The 22,982-nt window shown below is 39.3% G+C and overlaps 1 protein-coding gene and 1 non-coding gene across 5 annotated transcripts in view; one reads left to right on the plus strand and one right to left on the minus strand.

Annotated features, from left to right (window-relative positions):
* Positions 1 to 579: 579 nt before the first annotated feature.
* Slc24a2 (solute carrier family 24 member 2) overlaps positions 580 to 22,982 on the minus strand; it is a 226,330-nt gene continuing 203,927 nt past the window's right edge. For all 4 annotated transcript variants that reach the window (XM_058586377.1, XM_058586379.1, XM_058586378.1 and 1 more), the window contains 3 exons: positions 17,210 to 17,299; positions 12,672 to 12,838; positions 580 to 7,742 (listed from right to left, as the gene is read on the minus strand). In XM_058586377.1, the coding sequence (XP_058442360.1) occupies positions 7,493 to 7,742; positions 12,672 to 12,838; positions 17,210 to 17,299 (507 nt within the window). In that variant the 3' untranslated portion in view covers positions 580 to 7,492. The remainder of the gene's footprint in view (positions 7,743 to 12,671; positions 12,839 to 17,209; positions 17,300 to 22,982) is intronic.
* On the plus strand, positions 19,811 to 19,903 carry LOC124108878 (small nucleolar RNA SNORA20). The gene has a single exon (XR_006856808.1). It is a non-coding gene; the product is annotated as a small nucleolar RNA SNORA20 (small nucleolar RNA).

Genomic DNA, 22,982 nt, shown 5'->3' on the forward strand with positions numbered 1-22,982 from the left:
CTGAAAAACAGTTAATCTGTAATTTTTTTTAAAGGAAGAATTTTCAATGTAGTATCAGAACTTGTTATTTAAAGGAACTGTGTCATAAGCTATTTTGGAAATGAAGAATGCTTCTGTGAAATAAATAATTTCTTTGATTTTCTAACAGTTATATTAAAGTACATATTTAAAATTTAGTAGTAGAATTGTCTAGAACAATAATTGTAGGTAATAAAAAATAGAACAGGTAAACTCCAATTTACAACAAACAATACAAAACAGGAATGACTCGTGGACTGCTTATTGATTGCCTATATTCAGAAGCCCTGAATATATGTATTATTGTTATTTTATGGCTTTAATTAAGACAATTGTCTCTTATGAAGTACCATAAAGTGCAATATTAAAAAAATTAAAAAACCCAAAAGGCATCCATTGTCCTTCAGTTTTATCCTGATGAGAAGAATTGGAGATTTGTTTAATTAAATGGCAAAGGATTATCTACTCTTAATTCGTGCATGCAATTTCATTCTTTAAATTATATTATTCAGGGATTTAGACTTATTTCACTTTTTTCTTTTCTATTCTTTTTTGTGTGTGTGTGTGTGTGTGTATGTGACATTATTTTAGAAAATTAGCATTCTCTTTTGGTTAGCTGAGAGTTTGAGAGAACCATTGATCCCCAAGGCCTTAGTAACTTATATATCCATTATGAAGAAATACACAACCCAAAATATAAGACTGCAGGAGTATAGTCCCATTCTTACAGTGAATTGTAGACCATTTTTCTAGGCCAGGACACCAATCAGTGACCTTACAGTTCTTATCCATTCTACCACACGAGAAAGTAGGCTCACTGCAGTACAGGTGGATAAGCTCTGACTTAGTATTTAGAATGAAAATTTTAACTCCTCTTGTAAAATCAAAGCAGGTAAACACAAGCCCAGAGTTTTGGAATCTTGAGTGGTCTCTCTCCTATGCTGAGTTCTTTGTGAGTGTGGGATTGTGGGCTTGAAAGCAGAGTTTGTAAGCTATGCCCAGTGCTCAGACTAGTCCCTGGAGAACCACTGCCTATTGTGCTTGTGGTAAGCAAGACTCTCTGGTGCTCTACAGTTATTTTTACTGCTCTCTTCTCCTGTGGTTGCGGATTCTATCCATATTTTAGTAGCAATTAGAAAGGATTTCCCCCCCCCCCCAGCAAGTAGTCAATTATGTGAAAAAAAGGTTGGGAGCAGAGGTCTAGCATTTTTGAATCTTCCTATCAATGAAGTGGAGGAGGAGGAGAAAATGCCCAATTTGCCAGGCATAAGCGCACTGGGAGGCTGGTAGTAAGAATCTTGCAGGGATATAAACACTGTGTCCAACCTGGACTTCAGAATTGAAAGTGGGGTTAGAAATAAGCAGGCTGAGACCTTAATAAGGCCAACTAGAGACTCTCACAGTAGGCAAAGGCCTGTGCAAATGCTTTGGGCAAGCTGAAAAATGCCACTGGCTTCATCTAAATGTCTCAGAAGAGAGATAGGAGGCCACAGAGAACACAAGATTAATGTGAAATAGCGATGAAGAATGACTTTTTAAAAGGGAAGAACAACAGAGTGTGCATAACAAGGGAGCAAGGCATTGAGTTCCAGGCTGGAAGTCAGCACTGTTCAGACTTATACTCATGTCATGATTAGTCATAAGGTACCATAATCCAAGAGCAATATAAAGCATTTAAAATGTCTTAGTAAAGATGAAGTGGGAATGATTAAGAGCATTTTGAAAAGACTCTGAAATATCAAACTCAGGAGACTTCTGATGAAAAGAGGTAAAGGGTCACATAGTGGTGACTTCCAAATATGTCAGGGGTAAAGAATGCAGAATTCCCATATGCAGTTTTCTCCCAGAAAGAAAACTAAATGAAGTCATCAATTGTAGGGGCCGGGGTTAACCTGGAAGGAGACTTTTCTGACACTGAAGGTTGTTAACATTGAGCTTGGTCACACCAGGAACATCTCTACTAGGATCCCTTAGGGGTCTGTGTGAGTCTGTGTAGGGGGGTTGCTGTCCTTTGGGTCACGCCAATAGGCTGAACAAACTCTCTTAAATGGAATTAAATCTTTGGTGTGAGCCTGTGCAAACTCCATGGCACTCTTTCAGACTTATTTATCTGCTTAAAAATAAACTCTTTTAGGTTTTCCAGTCTGTCAAACATTTAGTGAAAGAGCATTGGCTCAGATCATATGGTGCTCCATACAGTCACTCACCATTCGTACACTAGTTTGAACTTAGTACCTAGCCTATCAGAATTGCAAGGCCACCTTGGTCTTTCTAAACATGGCTGAGTAATGGATTCTTTTCTTCTTTGTGGCTCTCTCTCACTCTTTCTTAAGAAAAGTCACTAACCAGATTAGAGACCTCTGGGAATCTAGGTGGTATGGAGCAAGGCTGATGATCCACATGTGAGGAAGGAAACTACAATGGCTGTGCTCAAGTTGTTTTGGGAAAAGGGGAAAACACATTATTTCTGTTTGTAGCCAACAGGAGCACATCTATAGCTTTTGTAGGTCTCTGTTCTCCTGTTGATTAGGCATTGCAGCCTGTGCACTTCCAAAGCGCCTGGGGAGGCGAAAGAAATATTGCAATGGTATAGTAAGAAGTAATGGAGTTGAGCTGGCTGTATTTCCTTTATTGCTTTTTCTGTTTGCTATATATTTTAAAGAATATGAGCCTGCAAAATTAAAAAGAAAACACAAAGATACAGAGACAGGAGCTAAACTTAAATGGACAGTGGATCAGAAATACAATTACCTTTCTTCTCCCAAGGCATCTTGAGAAGGGATTAAAAAAATCTAGAATTGTGTATACATAAGGGCTCTTGTAATTGTTTAAAAAGCCTGATATTTGTTATTTTAAACCACATAAGGATGTGTTTCAATGCGATGCTTTCTTTCTTAGGAATTCTAGTAAAAGTAGATTAATTTCTCCTTTCTCCCGTGTGAGTGTGTGTGTGTGTGTGTGTGTGTGTAACTTATATATGATAACCAACTACCTCATTGCCAATGCCTTACGGCTGATTGAAGATGATATTGTATAGGGATTGAGGATGTATCTTTTAAAAAGCCATGTGGTTATGTAAGATCTGGATTAGCTTCTATAGCACACTTTCTCAGAAATCACCCTAAGAACAGCTTTTATTTATTTATTTATTTATTTATTTATTTATTTATTTTCTGGAACAGAGCTGCCACCGGTGATATGACCACTTATTTATTAAAGTAACAATCTGTCTGGGGTCAAGGAAGCATACCATCCACGTAATAGTGTGTGTGTGTGTGTGTGTCTGTGTGTGTATGTTTGTGTGTGTATGCGGGGAAGAAAGCATACTAGAATTTTCTGAAATGTTTGCATTCAGACAGGCCATCAGATCCATGACAGACACTTTCAATGTAGAAATTTCAACAGAGCATTTAACTCAAGTCCTATTTTCTTCAACACTATCTGGCCAGCAGCTCTAAAGGTTGTCTTTTCCTTGATCAACTTTCTGTTAAGGTGGTCTGGGATGGTGGGCTTCCCTTTATAAGAATCTCACTGTTTTAGAGGCATTTAAAAGACGGGAACAATGCTGAGGAGTTTGCCAACTCTCTGTCTACCCAGGGATGGGTGTATGTTAGCATTATCAAAAGGCTAATCACTGAGACAGCTGTGTTTTACTGAAATGGCTCCAAATCACCTGATTTGTGTCTCCTGTATAAAAGATATTATAATAGCCTCTGTCAGGTGATGCCTCACAAAACATTTTTTTTTTCTGAATATTAAACAACGCCTGCTTCTCTTTATGATCTTTTGAGCAAGGATTTAAGATATTCTTCTGTATCTTCTGAGCTAATAAACAATCCTACTGGATGGTCCCTGTGCATGTGTTCTGTCTTCCCCATCTGTCATTGCCTGACTCAGTTTAGGTTCTGAGTGACACTGTTTAATCTTGTGTTTCAGTTCCCTAGGAACTGGTCAGGTCCAGAGGGCAGCTGGATATGTCATGTGCATAGTCAAATGCAATTCAGAAGTTTCTGTTTTTGAACTTTTGGTTTGATGCAAGTTGCTGGGTTCTTCTCGGCTGCCTAGGGCTATTGGGAAGGTGACAGCAAGCAAGACCTGCTTGGTGTGCTATGAACCAAATGGAACCATTTGGGTGCAACTCATTTATTTTAAATCAAGTAGTAAAATGTTGGCTTGAACTTTGGATACTATTTTATACTCTGCTCCAAAGAAGCAAAGAGAGTACTGCAGTCTAACATTTTCTTCTGTGCTTCCTGTTGTATATTCTTTGCTTCTATGTCAGCATTAAAGATATGGCTAGGGCTGGGGCTATAGCTCAAATGGTAGAGTATCTGCATGAGAGGCTCTGGGCTTGATCCCCAGTACTAGAAAAAACAAAGGTGGAAGAATAAGACTGGGCAGTTTCTTAAGGCTGAAACATCTATATTCTGGGGGTGGGGAAATACAGGTGCTTATGTGTATGTTTATATGTATATATGCATAGAAGAAAACCATCTTATGAGATCAGGAAGAAATGCTCCCTTTGGTTGGGACTGTACTTTTCTTTGACTTTGACTTTGGCAAACTCGATACTCCTTGCTTTTGAATTCTAATGTGATTGGGTCTCTCTCTCTCTCTCTCTCTCTCTCTCTCTCTCTCTCTCTCACACACACACACACATTCATGCATATGCATACACACACAGAGGCATACAGAAAAGGGGCTAGAGATGACCTACTCTGGAAATCATAATGTGGAAAGTTTTCTTCTAATTATGTGAATGAGTGTAGGCCAACATATAACCACTTATTCACAGATGCAGCAATGAAGAGAAAGCCAGGGCAAGCACTGGAAGGTGCCTGTGTGCCACTTAGGGGGACACTGCTGTCATAGTCATGCCCAGCACACGCCATTGAGGTGGGAACCAGGCTTGGAAATGTTGTCTTCTCAAAAGCAACTTTTCATTAAAAACTACAATACTCCCTGTAAAGTGCATTCCCAACTCTTAGGTGAGTAAAGTATTTCCTGGTTGCTTGGACAAGTCTTCACTGTGACCTGGGAATGAATGGGAAGAGTGAGGAGGAAGGGAAGGATCAGGAAGTACTGGAATAAGAGCAGGGCTATACCTGACCTCCTGCAACCTTTCTTATTTTGTATATTCTACCTGTCATTTTGTCAAGGTCACCTATTTAAGCCTTTCAAACAACAAATTGGTCAATAGTACAGAATTCACACAATAACCACCTATGCTCCCGTCAAGTAACACACAAGAAAAATTACTTCCTCATTCTCTTTCACTCTAAGTACAAAGTCCTGCCCTTGAACAAGATGCAGGTTTCCTTCACACATTAGAAAACTCCACTTTGCAAAGCTGGAGAGATCTGAAAACAAGCCTGGGGGGCAGTCACCTTGAATTCTTGTTTTCTTAGGGGGGCTTCATTTTTCAGTACTTATTACTTGTGGGGGAAAAGCCATGATGGGTACTGCTTGCTGATGCTTTACAGAGTGAGCTAAGGTTTTGGGGGAGAAAGGACTGACCTTGCCTGCACTCTCAGGTCACTTGACCTTTATCTTCAACTATGTGTTCTGCATCCTATCTTCCTATGTCAACACAACACAATCAGAGCAGGCCTCAGGCACATCACAAGCTGAAGACATGAACATGTGTGGTGAAGAGCCCCATGTATGATGTTGTCGACTTTCATATAGGCTGGGCACAGAATAATGGACCATCCTCTGTTTACTTTTGCAAATGATTTTAAGGAAATCACAACTTGGGGAAATGACAGATTCTACATATTTTTTCATCAATTTAGTTTAACCCCATCCCCCCCACTAGTCTTATTTTCTACTGAAATAAACTTGAGAAATCATACAAGGTGGCAAATAGAACTTGGGGGCATTGAATAAACAAAATGAAAAAAATTCCATGTAAAGTTGAGCAAAATCAGAAAATAAAAACTTGAGGTGACCGGGTTGAAGCCAGCACAAAGAAACTTTGGAATATAGTCTTCAGTGTACTTTAAAAACTAGAAAAAGTCCCATCTGGGGTCCTGATGGGAGGAGAGACATGGACATTGCACAGGCTTTAACCAAATCCTTGAAATAGGACCCAGAAATCTACCTGGGGTGCACCAAGTGTGCAAATGCCTTTGCAAACATCTCAAAGCTGCCTCCAGCCAAGTAGTGTTGATCAGAGTTGATTTAGATCTATTGGGAATAATGATTCTTAGACACTGAAGCCCTTTATGATCACATTGGACAATGATTTAAGGAGCCATGATGCCCTTACATTCCCATTAGGTGGCAAATCCCACTGAGCACCTCTACTGGATGGGGTTTCTTATCACACATCAAGGCTCTCCTGGCAGGTGTTTGACTTATATGTGAGCCCTTAGCATCAAAATATGTCTAAATGGTAATCACAGCTAAAACTGCCCTCCTTCTTTCGATGATAATGGGACATGCATTGGAACAATATAAGTTCAGTTTATATAGTTTTGCTGTCCTAGAAAAGCACTAATTTGGTCTGCAGTCATATTTTCTACTTGCATGCTGGGGCAATATCAGAAAACAACAAAACAAAACAACCCAACCCTAGTCACCTCCCTCCTGTCCCCAAACCAGTATTCACCCAGTCTTGGTTTTATCTCTGTCGGTCTTAAGTACTCAGTATGGGTATGCAGAACAGTCTTCCCTGTATGATTAGTGCAATGGTTTGGAGGGCTCAACTCGATGCTCCTCCAGACTCTCTCTGCTAAGTCCTCCTCCCTACAAGCAATTTTCCTAAACCATCCACCTTGTTAGGCAGGATCCCGGTAAATCGAACATAGGCTGAAGGTGACAGCAACACCACCTTTGTCTGTGGATTCCATTAGATCACCTCTTGCACCTAGAGGTAAAGTCCAGACTGAAGGTTGAAGGTTGATGCCCCTCTTCAAAAAGGTACTATAAATATACTAGAGCTATCCCTGAAAAGATGCATTTATACTTACATGTATATATATATATGACTCTGTATATATATATATATATATTTATATAATTTTTCTTTCTTTGTGTTTGTGTACAGTTATGTATTAATCTATAGGTATGCAAAGAGAGGAATAATACAGGATCAGGCAGGATTTGTGTGCTCGTGTGTGTATATTTATAATATGTATACTTTATAGGTGTATATATAGCCTCTGTCCTTGTTTGCTTCCTTACAACGAATGTACCTCCGGCCAGCGAGGAGTACCTGTCAGTGGTGAATGGAGGGATGCCCCATGGTCACGGTTCTTTTTGTCTCTTACGTGGAGTCATTTCTGTAGGCAAGGGTGAAGAGCCTGTGAAGTGAAGGGTCCCATGTGAATCCATCCCTCCTCCAATCCACCAAGGAGGGACACTTGGCTGGGGCTGTGTGCCAGCTGCCTCTTCTCAGGAGGCCAAGGAGCCTAGAGCCCAGAGCAGGAAGGGACCATCCACGCTGTTGGTCCACGATATGGCTTTTCCGCTAGATGGAGACGGGACACATCAGAATTCTGTCTTCTAGGAGGACGCTGATCACCAGGAACACGAAGTAGAGGCCAAACATGATGAAGCCCAGCACTTTGTTCATCCGCCATTTGCAGAGGGCAATGGAGAGAATGACGAAGAGCAGCATGATGAAGAGGAGGACAATGGCGCAGAAGAGGCCATTGCTGCTGACAGCCACTGGCTGGAATCTGTGAATGACGGTGTACAGGAGCCAGGGCAGTGGGAGCCTGGGAGGAAGAAAGGAAGAGCAGGGGAGAGCAGGCAGTCAGGCATGTTGAGAAGGTGCTCATGGATAAATCTACCCCTGAAAAGAGTGTCATGAGATCACATAAGGAAATCAGGTGAACTTTGAAAATGTTTATCTATTTCCTGATCAAATTAGGGAGACCAGAGATTGGTCCTACAGTGAAGCAATATCAAAGGCATGATTCTTGTAGGTGTTTTCTGAATTTGATTTGAAATTTTTTTTGTTTTCTTCCTAATGAAGAGTAAAATTTTGCTCTCAGCCATAAAAAGGTGAACTGGAGGATTTGTACAGGGTGAGGGGAGAAGGCAACAAATGTAGAGAAGGCACAGAAATTGATGGTAAAAAATGGAAAACATTATTTTTAAAAAATGGAGATAAAGAATAACAATGACTTAACAATTTAAAAGCAAGTAAAATTACATGATGCTGGGCGTGGTGGTGCACACCTGTAATCCCAAAGCTTCAGGCAGGAGGGTTGCAAGTTCAAAGCCAGCCTCAGCAACTTAGTGAGGCCCTAAGCAATTTAGCGAGACCCTGTCTCAAAATAAAAAATAAAAATGGCTGGAGATGTGGCTCAGTGGGTAAACACCCCTGGTTCAATCCCTGGTACCAAAACCCAACCAAATAACAACAATAAAAAACAAAAACCAAAACAATAACAACAAAAAACCATGATGATGGTGGGGGCTATGATAGGGTATATATAGAATTCTAAAGTTTATCCTGGAAAAGATACTGATATTCTTTTTGATTTAAAAAATGGTCTTTCGGGCTGGGGATGTGGCTCAAGCCGTAGTGCGCTTGCCTGGCATGTGTGCGGCCCCGGGTTCGATCCTCAGCACCACATACAAACAAAGATCCACCGAAAACTAAAAAATAAATATTAAAAAAAATGGTCTTTCTGAAAAATCTGAAGAATATAATTATCTTACATTTATAAAGTTTAAAAAACTTTATTGTGTATTTCTAAACCTGTTTTCTACCTTTACATTTGATTTTTAAAATCTGATAACATCTTTTGTTTCCCTTCCTGAGTGGTGATTCTAAAACACATCAGGAAAACCAATTGCTAGGAATTATGGTTGTTGATGGTAGGACTCTCTGGGAGGGGAACATGGCTGAAAATATCAGACCCAAGTGGCCTGGGTATCTGCAGGTGGCTGGGTGAAATGCAGCTGGTTCTTCCCATTGAGAGTAATGATGGAATGTTGGCTGGGGAGAAACTGACTCAGCTGGCTGTACCTTCTGTATGGCCAAAGAAAGTTGAGTTTTGACCTGGTCTCAGGGGTATGGAAGAGGAGCTGCCCTTTTGAAACATGAAGTGCTCCAAAGAAAAAGCAAATAGTTTGTGAGAGAAATAGTGAGGGTGAAAATGCAAATTATGCATCTGCCTCTTCTGCTGGAGAGTGTGTAAGAGCAGAGCCCAAGCACTGCATCTTTGAATCACCAGGGCTTGACACTAGCTGGCCCCCACCTGGGTGCATATCTTAAGCAGGGTAATGCTGAAGTGATTGATGTGATGGCCTGGTGGTGATTAGTACAGGCACTTTTCTCTGGCAAGGAGTGCTCACTTCAGTGAACCATGTTGGGTTGAGGTTCCCCAGGGGCAGCCTGGAACCAGGTGAAATTCCAGTACTTGGCAGGAGAGGACAGTCTTGGTATCCTGGGTTCAGCAATGGAAAGTCAGAAACTGGGAGGGAGGGCCTGACAATGTTGGTGAACTCACCCTGGTGAGTTCTTCTTCCACATTTCCCATGCCTTTTAAAGAGAAAGACCCCAAACCATTTTACTCTTATTAAACCAGATGTTGTAGTTTGAATCTTGAATTATACCCCCAAAGCACTTGTGTTGAAAGCTTGCTCCCAAGCCTATGACACTAGGGGGAGGTGGTGGAACCTTAGGAGGAGGGACCTTGTAGAAGGGTTTTAGACCATGGCGGGGTGGGCCCTTGAAGGGGATATGAGGACCCAGTCCTTCCCTCTTTTTCTTTTTGTTTCCCGACCAATGAATATCATAATCATGTAGCTACAGGCTCAAGCAACAGAGACCATGGACTGAAACCTCTAAAACTGTTGGACAAAATAAACCTTTCTTCCTTTTAAGTTGATTACCTTAGGTATTTTTCACAGTGACAGAAAGTTGACTAACACACTAGACAAACACATGTATGTTTAAATACACACACACACACACACACACACAGAGGCATCCAGTTCTGATGAAGTTGAGCTGACAGCACAATAAATAGTTTGTAAACACCCTTTAAGGGAAAATGGCATTTTTCATAATAATTTGAAAAGCAGATACAACTTGATTCAGAAAAATGATCATTTCAGTGTTATTTGAGTAGTAAGAAATTGAGGATATCATCTTAAAACTTCCAATGGGAAACTAGCCAAATAGTAAATCAATGTAAGTCAATGTAATATTATATGGCTATTTAAAATCACAAGTTTATAGTGATATAGAAAATATTCATGAAATAACTTTAAATTTAGGTTTTACTTATTAATTGCAGTGCTAGCAATCAAACTCAGAATCTTATGTGTAATTTAAATTTAGAATGAAAGATTTACATAAAAATAGCAATGCAATTTTATTTGCATAAAATATACACATTTTAAAATGTCGGTGAATTTCCACTGATCTTTATATCTAAATCCTTTATGCATTATTCTATGAGCAAATAGAAAATGCAGGCAATACTATGCAGAAACTTTTACACTCAATGTTTTTGCTAATGACATCACTTAATATATTGGCAATGACATACATTGGTATAAACCTTAGGAAAGAAGCTTTTGGAAAAGAAATATATAAAATATATCATAGTCATTTTAATGTTAAAAATATTTAATCCATTATATGGCTTAAAGGAATTTATCCTAATAAAATAATTAAAAGAGAGATTTTCTGCATAACAAAAAATCTAAAAAAAGATAAAAAGATTATTTTAAAGGATAATGGTTAAGCTGAAAAGCAACAGGATGGAATATTTGGAGGTCTAAAAACACTTAGAAAATGAGTCATGTGATTTACTAATTTTTAGTAATAAATGCCTCTTTTTGGTATGTACACATGGCTTCGGATGAAAAAAATAAAAGCCCTATAGGAGGACAAAACTGACTTTCACTAAGAAAAACTGGTTTTCACTAAGAAAACCAAAATATTTGAAAGAACATTAAAAAAATGAACTGTGTTTTAGTAGGTTAGGTGATATTTTTCTTTGGACTCTCATTTGTTGTCATGATCTATATGTAATTTTAGACCAATGAACAAGGAGTGTCTTACAACTTTACTAGAATAGTTATTTTTCAAACACATGGCAAAGATGCTAACTGAATACATAACTTTTCTTAGCTTATAGGATTTTCTTTTTACACTACAAAGAACTTTCTCTTTCTCTCCTTCCTTTTATTTTTTTTTTTTAGACAAACATTGACAAAAAGGCTATTCTGAATGTGTAGCCAACAGAGCAAAGAGGTATTCTTTACATTAGGATAATTTCCTTTAAGGCATGTAACTTTGAAGGCATCCATCTGTCAGTCCTTCTGTCCATTCCACAAGCATTTGTTAAGCCACTACCATGCAGTCGGCGATGTGCTAGGCTTTGGTGAGTGCTTGCCCTTGGGAAGTCCGTAGGCTTGTGGGCAGACAGGACCTGACAACAGTACGATGTGCGGAGGGTCTATGGGAGTAAGAGCCCTAGCTCAGACCCACAGGGATTAGAGAAATCAGGATTTGAGCTGATACTGGAAAGGTTAAGAGAGCTTTCCAGGCAGAGAAGCAGGGTGGGCAGACGAGGGAAATTTAACAGGAGAGGGCACATTGGGACTCACTGGAGTTTCAGACAGTGGAAACCCAGGGTGGGGTTTTATGCACAGACAGTGTGGTTGACAGTATTGATTTTCCCCCTCAAATCCCAGCTACTGCATTTACCAGTTGTGTGAACTCTGTGCCTTTCAGTATCCATATCTGAGGAATGGGGATGCTAATATATAACTCCATGATCATTGTCTTAAATGGAAAAAAATGTATGTACAGTATACATGGTGAACATTGTATGAAAAATGATAAATATGTGTTTGGTAATGAAAAGGTAGAAGACAACAATATTCAAGATACTTAAAGAGAACATAGATGCATTTCATTGGATTTCCAAACTCAAGTGTTAAGAGCCCTGCTCTTCTGGGAACACAAGGATAAAATCCTGTGTCTTTCTTTCTCGGGGGACTGCCATTCATGAGGGTCATGAGTGAGCCTACTTTTACTTTTGACAAGTTAATGTGATGGGAGAGATAATATCACTCCTCTCAATTTGGCTTACTATAGAGATTATTCATACCTAGAACTCCAGTGCACTTAATTGTAAGGGAAAAAAACCCTCATTTTCCTACTTCCAAAAAACCTAGACTATCATCACGGGCACAGGTAAACCAATGAAAACATCAAGGCTGCCAACATTTTCCGAGGAAATGGGATGTTTGTGCTGTCTCTGCTCATCCCAATCTGTCTTAAAATCCAAATCTTGCCTGAGGCTGGTCAGGGATATTAACTAGAATATGGAACAAAACCACCGTGAAACTATCAGAGCATCGAAGTCTTGTCTGAATTCTGAAGATTCATAATATGTGGTGAGTGCAGTTAAATAAGTGGAATTCTCCTAAAATATTTTCTAAAACATTAATTCTAAATGCAGGTATGTGTTTCTGCTTATCTAGGATGCCTTACTCTTCATTAAGTTCTCTGAAAAATAGAGTTGGTGAAACTGAATGGTCCTCCCAAGCCTTTGTTTTCTGTTGGTACTGCTGAATTTTGGGCTCAGAGAGCCTGGTCATATCTTTACAGACTCTTGGAAGACAAAGCCAGTGATGGAGATGGTATGTACTTTTATGTAGCTCTCACTTACCCTACGGTGATGTCAAAAATATTACTTCCAACAGAGCTGGACACAGCCATGTCTCCTAGCCCCTTCCGAGCCACGATGACACTGGTGATAAGATCAGGGATGGAGGTCCCAGCAGCCAGGATGGTCAGACCCATAATCTCTTCACTAATGCCGATGGTCTCTCCAACCTATATATCAGGACAGGGGAAAACGTAAGTGTTGCAAGTCACAAAACCATCCTAACCACAAACATTCACCACAACCCCTTTCAATGAGTTTCTTCTCTGTGTTGTGCTGAGGACTGAGATAACAAAGATGAATGAACTACAATCTATTGCCATAGAGGAGTTTATATTTTTATGACATTCAGACCCAAGAGATCAGCAATTTACGTGAAGATTAAGCAGATAATCTCAAATAAAAAAGAGCCACAGAGGGCTTGAGTGCAGCCACCATATGGTGTTTCCTAAAACCAAGGCAGGGATTCTGCAAGATTTGAATTATACAAGCCAACTAGACTATTGAACCCAGGGGCAAACAGCACCAAGTCCTGGAATGTGCCCTTCAATTTACCATCAAAGATTAGGGACAGACACTCAGTGTTCCATTTGTTTTCCTTTAATATCTCTTATTGTCTGTACCACTCAAACATTTTTGGATTCCACCATTTCCACAGGAAAATTGATTTGGCGTGCGTTCAGGTTTGGTAATATGAAAAAGCAAAGCTGCTGAGTAGAGGCAACAGCCAAGGAATCAGAGGACCTTGGCCCAAGGTCTGGTTTGGTATCTGTTAAGTGCTTAATCCACTGCTAACTGTTTCATTGTACAGTGTCTTCCTTTCTTGCTTTCTTACCCATAAAGTGGGGTTGGTAATATCTGCCTTAACAAGGGGTTTGTGGGAACTGAATGATAATCTGTGGAAAATCCCTTCATAAGCAGTACATCACTATCAAAAAGTAAAATGGAGTTCACAGCAATTACATTTTCTTATGGTCTTTGTCTTTTAAGACTGATATTTCTGTTGGGAGGGTTGTTATAGCCTCAGAAGCTCTTCCATTCTTTTGAGCAACTTGTCTTGTTGGGACTTATAAAAATATTGAAAGTATTTTCTGGTGTTGACGAGTTGCAGTTCTGAAAATCTACATAATGCTTTCCATTTGGGCTCCAGCAGTCTACTTGATGACATCTAGAGTTTTTTGAAATAGTTTAAGGATAATGATAAAGGTCTTCAGGGACTAGAATACTCACTTCTTCTATTTTTTTTTTAATTTTCAAGTTTATTTTGGCTCACAATTTCAGAGTTTTTGTTCAAGGTCAGCTGATTCCATAGCTCTGCACCCAAAGTGATGGAGAATATTGTGGCCGAAAGGTATGGCAGAGGAAAGCAGCTCAGGATGTGACAGTGAGAAAGCAGAGAGAGCTCTGCTCACTAAGGTCAAAATATAAACCCCAAAGTCATGCCCCCAGTGACCGATTTCTTCCAGCTACACCCTACCTGTCTATGATTACCACCCAGTTAATCCATTCAAGTGGATTCATCCATTGCTTAGGTTCCAATTCTCATAGTCTATCACCTCTCAACATTCTTGCATTGTCTCATGCAAGTGTTCTTGGGGGACACTGCATATCCAAACCATAACAAATGAAACCTGTGTTTAATTCTAGCACTCCTAATTGTGTAACTTGCGGAAAATCACAAAACCTCTTACTTCTGGCTTCTTGACCTGTGCAATGAGAATGCTTCTAGTTCTTTTACATGGCCTCTTTTAAAAATATGTGTCCAGAAATTTATAGTCATTGAATTTTGAACACCATCTCTGGGGTTTGAAATATATGCTAGGTACGTACACCCCAGACAAAATTAGTGCCAAATATGCTTTTCTGTCTCACTGCATTATGCTTTCCCAGCCATAGCAAGTCAGTTACCTTTAGCAACCCAACAATAATTTTTGTTATTAAAACACTTTATAGACATGGGTTCAATCTCTAATTTAGTTAGAAAGTTAGCTCTTATCTGGTCTCAGCTGATTTCCCTACATACATAGAATACTTACTTCTGAATCTCCTTTTTTTCATTTATAAGTAACTTCTTGGCTCCTATTAGCTTAAAAGCATAGTTGGGAGCTTTATTTATTTTAATGGTCATGCCTGCTCAGAAACTGGTGAGCTGCCTTAGTTTACTATATACTTGTGGCACACAGACTTACTGCTTCCCATTAGAAAGTAAGGTCCTTGCCAATAGGATCCTTGGGCTCTATGTCCCTAATTTATAGAGCACAGCCTGGTAAATAGTAGGCTCCGAAGACTTGTTTGCTAAATGAACAAATCAATTCACATATGAAGGTTATTTCCATAGCACGTTTCCCCACTGAATCTTTTAGAAAAAGTTAAATAAAAATTTTGCACAAGAGTACCTTATTTGAGCAAAATGTTCTCCTTGATGTCTTATTTTTGTTATAATCAGAGTGAAATGTCAAAGACTATGAAGATGCTGACTAAATGACTGATGTACTAAGAAAGGTCTAATTTATTTAACATTTTAATTTAAATTCTTAGGGAGAATTCTAAAGCAGGGATGGCTTCAAAAACCATTGATATTTGGAGTTTGAGTGCTAATATAGATAGGAAGGGCCAGAAATCGATGAGGAGTATGCTGGGACAGAGAAAGTCCTGGGTGCATATTTTAGACTGTAATTCTAGGGCACAGGAGCCACCTTCTCTTGGTCTCAGTTTTTTTCATCTGTAACATGGTGTTAATAGCATCACTCAGAGTTGTTATGATGGTTATGCGTGATAATGCTTACAAAGTAAACAATATGGTGTCAGGCATAAAGTAAATGATCAATGAATATCAGCTAGTATAACTCAGACATTACTTATTTTACTCTCCAAATTATGAGACTAGCTATCAGGGTTCTCCCAGCATGGACAAGAGCTAGTTTACTGGGGTCAGCCACAGTGTGTGAAGTCACGTGAATAATGACATTTTCTTAACAAATAAGAATTTTCATTATACATTAAACCCCTAGAACTAATTTCACTGAAGAACTATTTTTTTTTAGGGGCACTGGGGATTGAACTCAGGGGCACTCAGCCACTGAGCCACGTCCCCAGCCCTATTTTGTATTTTATTTGGAGACAGGGTCTCACTGAGTTGCTTAGCACCTCGCCATTGCTGAGGCTGGCTTCAAACTCTCCATCCTCCTGTTTCAGCCTCCTGAGCCGCTGGGATTATAGGTGTTTGCCTGGCAAGAATTGTTCTTCATAAGCATGTTTGGGGTACCCATCACTGAAGCTGACTTATGAAGAGCCAGAGGAAAGATGAAGGTCACAGGGATGGTCACAGGGATGGATCAAATCAGGTCATGAAGATTTTCTATGTTTTCTTCTAAACATTTGATAGTTTTTGCTTTTACACTTAGAACCATGATCTATTTGCATATGATATGAGGTAAGGATAAAAGTCAATTAATTTTGGTGCATGGAAATCAGATTTTTCCAGTGCCACTTGTTAAAAGAGTCTAGTCATATATGTTCTTGGCACATTTTATTTCAAATTGCTGTTTTATTTTATGTTAACAATTCTAAGACTATATTAAGCAAAGAATATAAATGGGCAGTTTGGAATTTATGTAGTATATAGTCAAGATTAAAAGGATGAATTCTGGAGTGTCTTGGGTTAGAATCTCAGTACTGCTATTTACTCTCTATGTGACCTTGGCCAATTTTCTTATCAGTTTTAAATTTAACTCATTTACCTGTACAGTGTATATAGTAATAATACCTCCTTCATAGGATTTGAACCTGTGTACGGGTTAATGTCAAGATTATAAAGACTGGGGCTGGGGATGTAGCTCAGTGGTAAAGCACTTGCCTAGCACCTGTGAGGCACTGGGTTCGATCCTAGCACCACAGAAGAATAAAGGTAGTGTGTTCATCTACAACTCAAAAAAATAAAAAAAAAGATTATAAAGACAAAGAGATGTGAATTGCCCATCTTATAGCATATCATATAATAATGGTCTTCAAGAATGTGAAACCTTGTATTTTATTCTTTCATTCATGTTTTTCAACTACAGTTACTGAGGTCATATTTTGTAATAAGCATTGCAACTGCACTGAGCTTAAAGTGATAACATTGAAAAATATTATTTTTTATTAGCTGAAGCCCAAGGAAGCCATTTAGTCTCTAGGTCCTTTCTTGAGAGTCAGCTGTGAAAAGCTGGTGAGAGCCATGCTGAGTGGCTTGCCCAAGATAAATACCATGAGTCAGGTATAATGTGACCTTCCTCTCAGCCCTGGGTTGGCCTGACCTCCGGCAGGAAGCCCATTCAGGCTTGCCTTCCTTCATGTGGCTTTCTAGTGGCTATACCAATTTGATTCTAGGCCACAGGAAAAGGTCCAGAGACTAGGGAAAGTTCAGTCCTGCCATGTTTAACTTGTCTGTGTCACACTCAATATTGTTGTGACAGTTTCAGAAAGCAAACACATTGATGAACCAAGTGGCAACCAAGACTGAGAGGACATAAAGCAGATGGGTATTGCTGTCCAGGTCTTACCTGATGCGCCCACCAGACCATCAAATAAGAGAAGGCTGCGATCCAGGTGATGGAGCCAAAGAATGTGATGGGAAAAAATTTCCTTGATGACTGAAAGACAACCAGAGGAGGCAAGAGTCAGAGCTACCAGTTGTGATGAACTTGACAGTCTAACGCTAAAACCACCTGTGCAAACACTGTCCCCACATTTCCTGCATTTTGGTAAGACTGGCAGTCAAAAGGCCTGAACTCTCTCTCATCAAGTTGCATAAAATTCTCTCTTGGAAATGTGAAATTGGTGGAAGTGGAATGATTGCAATGCTGGTTCCTGGGTTGGAACTCTCTTAAAAAGAATATGTGTTAGTTCCTGCAGTTAGATGTTTAAACACCCTCTCCTCCTGCCCTGTCTTAGGCCTGGTTTCTCAGTCTCTCCTTCCGTCTGTTAACTACATCATATTCTCCCTCCATCTCCTTCCCTCTTTTTAGATTGCTCACAAGTTCATCAGAATAAATTTCTACTGCTTACAAATGTTGAATTCTAATAATCCATATGCCAGAAAACCTATGCAATTAATTACATTAAACAAGAAATGGGAAGACTTAGTATGTTTAAAAATAGACTGGATCATCTTACAGTCCGCATTTATTATCAGGAAAGCCATCCAGGAGGCACTACAGTAGTTTATATAAATTCCTGGTGATGGCCAGTTTCCCAGACATGGGACTCCATGTGTCCGCTGGAGAGGACAGAGGTGGAGATGCCCAACTGGGCTGATCTCCACTGGTGGGCAGGGGCAGGTCAGACCTTGTTGTTGGGAGTGTTTTTTTCTCACCCCAAGCTATATTATGTCTAGTTCTGCTTCTTGCCTTGAACTTTGTACAATCTCAGGCTTCTATTTTGAGCACTTTGAAAGTTTTCTAGGATCATCAATAAAAAATTAGATACCCAAATGCAGTGTTTCATACCTGGCCTCACCACATAGACGTCCAGGCTTGCACTGAACTGTTCTGTAGATGCCCTTTGTGGAATATTTGGAATCTCTCAAAACATGCTCAGACAGCAGGAAGCTGTCTGAAAGTCTCTCACCTATTATTATCAAATACTTTTTATATATAAAAATACTTTTATATATTTCAAAGCTTTCCATATTGAGAAAAAATCCCCTCCTTTTTTTTTCACTTTGATAATGTCATCTAGCTTTGTCCAGAGAAAACAAATCCTGGAGTTGACCTGGATAAAAGTAACTCAATTGTCTGAAGGGCTGGCCTGGGGTGGTTACAAAGAACATTTTCTGCCATGGGTTTTTTTAAAAAATGTTTTAATTATTGCATTATAGTTATACATGATAGCAGGGTTCATTTTGATATAATCATACATGCCTGGAATATATATGCTTAAACACCCTCTGCTCCACTGCAGTCCTCAGTACTACCTGGTTTCCTTCCCTTGTCTCTCCCCCTAGTCAATTTCATTCCATGTTCCTCCCTTTTCATGTATCTCCCTCCAATAGTCTCCATTGCTCCAAACTAGGTTTATGTTCTCTATTAATTTCAAGTTTTCAGTAAATGTTGTTATCACTCACATAGTCCTTAAATTTTATAATCATTGTTTTTCTCTCTAAATGACTGCTGCTTTTTTGGACCATTCATTACCTGGGATGTCTGAAAGATCAAGAGGACTTGATTAAATTGTGGGAGGACATCAGGCCACAGCGAGTAACCAAAACCTTCCCCTTAAGTGCTTCCCTTGTTCCTTCCATTTCTTAGAAGGAAAATATTTTGGGCAAGGACTCAGGTCCCTGGGAACACTTCTATGGATAATGGGGGAAAAATATTTTTTAAAGGAGACTGAGACACAGCCCTATTTTGTATTTATTTAGAGACAGGGTCTCACTGAGTTGCTTAGTGCCTTGGTTTTGCTGAGGCTGGTTTTGAACTTGTGATCCTCCTGCCTCAGTCTCCTGAGCTTCTGGGATTACAGGCATGTGCCATCATGCCTGATGAGAGCTTCATTTCTGAAGGTAAATTTCTTTAAAGCTGGGAATACAGCTGGATTCTGGAGAGCAAATTTCCTGAGCTTGGGCTAAGAGATCAAGTTTTCCCAACAAGGCATCTAGCTGATTGGACCTCCCACCTCTTCCATCTGGTCATGAGTCACTGTCTCAGGGTTCTATGTATTGCAAAGTTTCTGATCCGGGGTCCTCCTGTGTTACAGGGAACAGAAGGGCCCTTCTTGCCATGTGGGGCCACACATGATTTAAGCATTAAACAGTGCTTGATTCTGACCATTGCATGAGGGAAATGAAGAGCTTCTCCCTACTTTAAGGTTTAGCGTCTGTGCTGCATGTCCTGGGAGAGTCTTCATTTCATAGATTGCTCACTTTTCATTTGGCTCACTTACTAAATGTGTAATTGGTATTCATTTTCGTATTTAATTTTTTTTTACCTTTGCACTTCTGCTCATTGAAGTGACTTCACAAGTCAGAATCAAATCACTTGAATTGATTTCTCATCTGAAAAATGGCATCACTGAACTACAGAATAATCCCAGGCAAAAGGTAGAAAGCAAGATATCCCTCTAAGAACTTAATGAAACTAAATTGAAACAAATCTGTTAGAACTTCTCTCATTCAATACATATGGGATAAAACAAAATTGGGCCATTGTAAATTGAGGTGAAGTCACTTTCATCTCTTCTTCATGGTCTAGACAGTGTTTTGGGTATGTATATAAAAAAGAACTTCTCTCATTCAATATTTAATGCTGTGATTATTAATCAAGAAACCAATTAGTAATTAATGGGTAACAGAAAGTACCTAATATTATATTAGGGCATCATTAAAAAAGGTTTAAAATCAAATGTGTGAATTTTCAGGGTCTTCATAATAAACTAAGGGTAAGTAAAGGATGGGCACTTACTTTGCACCTAGATCTCCAACTAATGATAAAATTCAAACTTGGTCTGCCTGACTACACTGCATGTATTCCTAACATGTATGTTACACTGATTCTTTTCTAAAGAAAAACCAATCGTGCTCAAAATACACCCAGCTATAGACATAATGATGATGATCATCATAATACTAGGCTCTGCTCTGAATGTCGGAAAATAAAAAAAGCATCAGGGAAACAGAGACTAGCATTCCAGCTGTATGGCCATCTGCCTCTCCAACCTCCCATATTGTTCCTGCTTCAGAAGTTTTGTGACCCTTCACGCATCAGCAGTTTGCCTAAGTGTTTCCCTGTCAAACTACCTTGCCGTGCCCAATCTTACAACCCAGACATTCCTTCCTCTTTCATATTTTTATGGACCGTTCCCTTTCTTTGGACTCTATGACTTCATTCCAGACAGCACTTCCCTGTAGCACCTGTGAAGCTGTTTAGTTACCAGTCTCATCGGAAGGGAGAAAATATCCCTTCAAGCCAAAGTCTAACACATCAATGTATGTTTAGTCTCATCCTGACATCTGTTGGGATAGGCCTTGTACTAATTAGCAAATAAGCAAATTATGTCCATGTGCTGCCTATTCTGTTTCCAATGTAATGGTTTACTTATACAAATGACAGTGAATGTTCTCATTAGAAGCTTTTAGTACACCAGAGTGGTATTAGCTTGGCTTGAAAAAAGTTGCTGGACATTAGCTGGCTGCATAAATTGGCCATATTCATACCTATTTAAATTCAACAAACATTCATTCAGCATCTACTCTGTGCAAGGTTCCAAAGTATATGTTTTTTCCTTGTGGGGGTTGGGAAGAGTGAATGGGGGTCTTGCTATGTTGCCCAGACTGACCTTGAACTAGTGATTCTCCTGCCTCAGCTTCCTGAGTAGCTGGGGTTATGGGCCTGTAATCTACCACACCCAGCTTGGAATATACATATTTAACAAAGTTCCCCACAAAAATCCCATTAAGATTAAAAGTGTGGCCCCTGGATTAATATGACTGGGTTCTGAAATCTCTTCTCACAAATTACCAGTGATGTGTCCTGAGACCAATTACTTAATCCTCTTAAGCTTTTATTTCTTTATTTTTAAAATGGTAGAAATATAAAAATCTAGTTGTTCTGAAGATTTTACATACATAAAATGTCTAGCAAAGTGACGGGCACATAATAATTGTAGCAGTTATTAGATTTATAAAGCTTCATTTTATTTTTTAAGGAATGAGGAAACTGACACTTGGGGAGGTGTCAGTGACTGTGGAGACCTGATCTAGAGTCTTGGCTTTGCCTCTTACTTGGTTGATTGTGTTTGGACAAGCTGACTAAACCTCTCTGGGTCTCAATCACTTCATTCTTGCTATAGCTGTGGTTGGCTCATAGTAGGCATTCAATAAATACCTGGCAACTGAATAAATGATAGACATTGCAAATATCTAGCTGTGTTCTCAGATTCCTTTTCAGCTGTAGTGTATTCTGTTTTCATAAATCATGAGATGCATTCCTAAGAACATCCATGCTAGGCCATGAGAAAAGAGAAATTCGGGAGTCTTTATTTTGCTTTTTATTTTCAACTTTTCACCAAAAATATGTTCATATTAAAGTTTACATTTTAGTTGTTTTACTTTTAAAACAAAGTCACTAATTTAAGAAAACTATAAATGTGAAGCTCATATTAATTATGTGAGCTGAATGTGTACGTGATCCAATAAACACTGTCAGGTAATTTGCATATAAATGAAGTGGAAATAAAGACAAGTGGGAGTACTATTTACACTGAAACTAGAAGTATACAATCATGTTTTCCTTGTAATTATTGTTAAGGTTTGGGATGCTTATCTCTAGGAGTAATTAAAAAAACCACTGAAAAGGCAGAGCTGCCAGGCCTCAGGATTGCCAAATATCTCTTCTTAAGTTTCTCCTCTTATTGCTGTCCATGGACATTTTCTCAGGATCTCTTTGTGGAAGCATTTGAGGCCTATGGTAGGACTGCATAAATGACCGCAAGACTTGGCTGCTCCTCTCATCAGGAGGACAGGTCTATCTCCTCACTCTTAGAGTCTGGCCTGGCTTTATGACTTGCTTTGATCAGTAAAATATGGTGCCAATAACAGTGTGTAAATTCCAAACTAGATCTCAAAAGGGCTTTGAAGCTTTTATTCTTGCTGCTCTTGGCACTTTACCATCCTGTGATTAAGTCCAGGCTGGCCTGATCAAGGATTAGAGGCCACATGGAGCAGGGATATACTTCCTGCTCAAATACTCTCATGCTAACCAGCAGGCAGCAGCAGAAGAACTGACTAGCTGAGCCCAAACCAATCTGCCAGTTCAGTATTGTGGGTTAAAATTGCTTGTGGTTTTAAGGTTGGGGTGTTGTGTTATACACCGAAGGAAAGTGATAAACAATCAAATCTAACAAGACTCTTCTGCACTAGCATGATCAAGAGGCATCTTAATGGCCTTTGTATCAACGGGCATGGTTTCTTTCACTTGGCATATCATGTTATATAGAATAATCTACTTCCAAACCAGTATGTTTTGACAATAAACTGGGACTATCCTGGGAAATTTGGGATATAAGGTTACCTTAAATTTGCAATATTTTACCAATGGTTATCTTTGTATTTGTGCTGTCCTTAATCACAGACTGTTTGGCTAACATTTTGCCTTGAGATTTTTCCAACCCTTTATTCACAGTAAAGGAAAAATATGGACAGAGTTGAAAAGTGCCTTTTGTAAGGCTACACACAGGGAACACCCACTGTAGAATGTGGCAGTCAGGAGACCTGGGTACAAGTCCAGCTCCTTTTACTAATGCAGTGAAATAATCTTGCCTTGTAATTAGCTGCATATG

This window comes from Marmota monax, unplaced genomic scaffold (assembly GCF_021218885.2).
Source record: "Marmota monax isolate L192 unplaced genomic scaffold, Marmota_monax_Labrador192_F-V1.1 WCK01_AAM20220418_F8-fsc00033, whole genome shotgun sequence".
Classification (NCBI taxonomy): Eukaryota; Metazoa; Chordata; class Mammalia; order Rodentia; family Sciuridae; genus Marmota; species Marmota monax.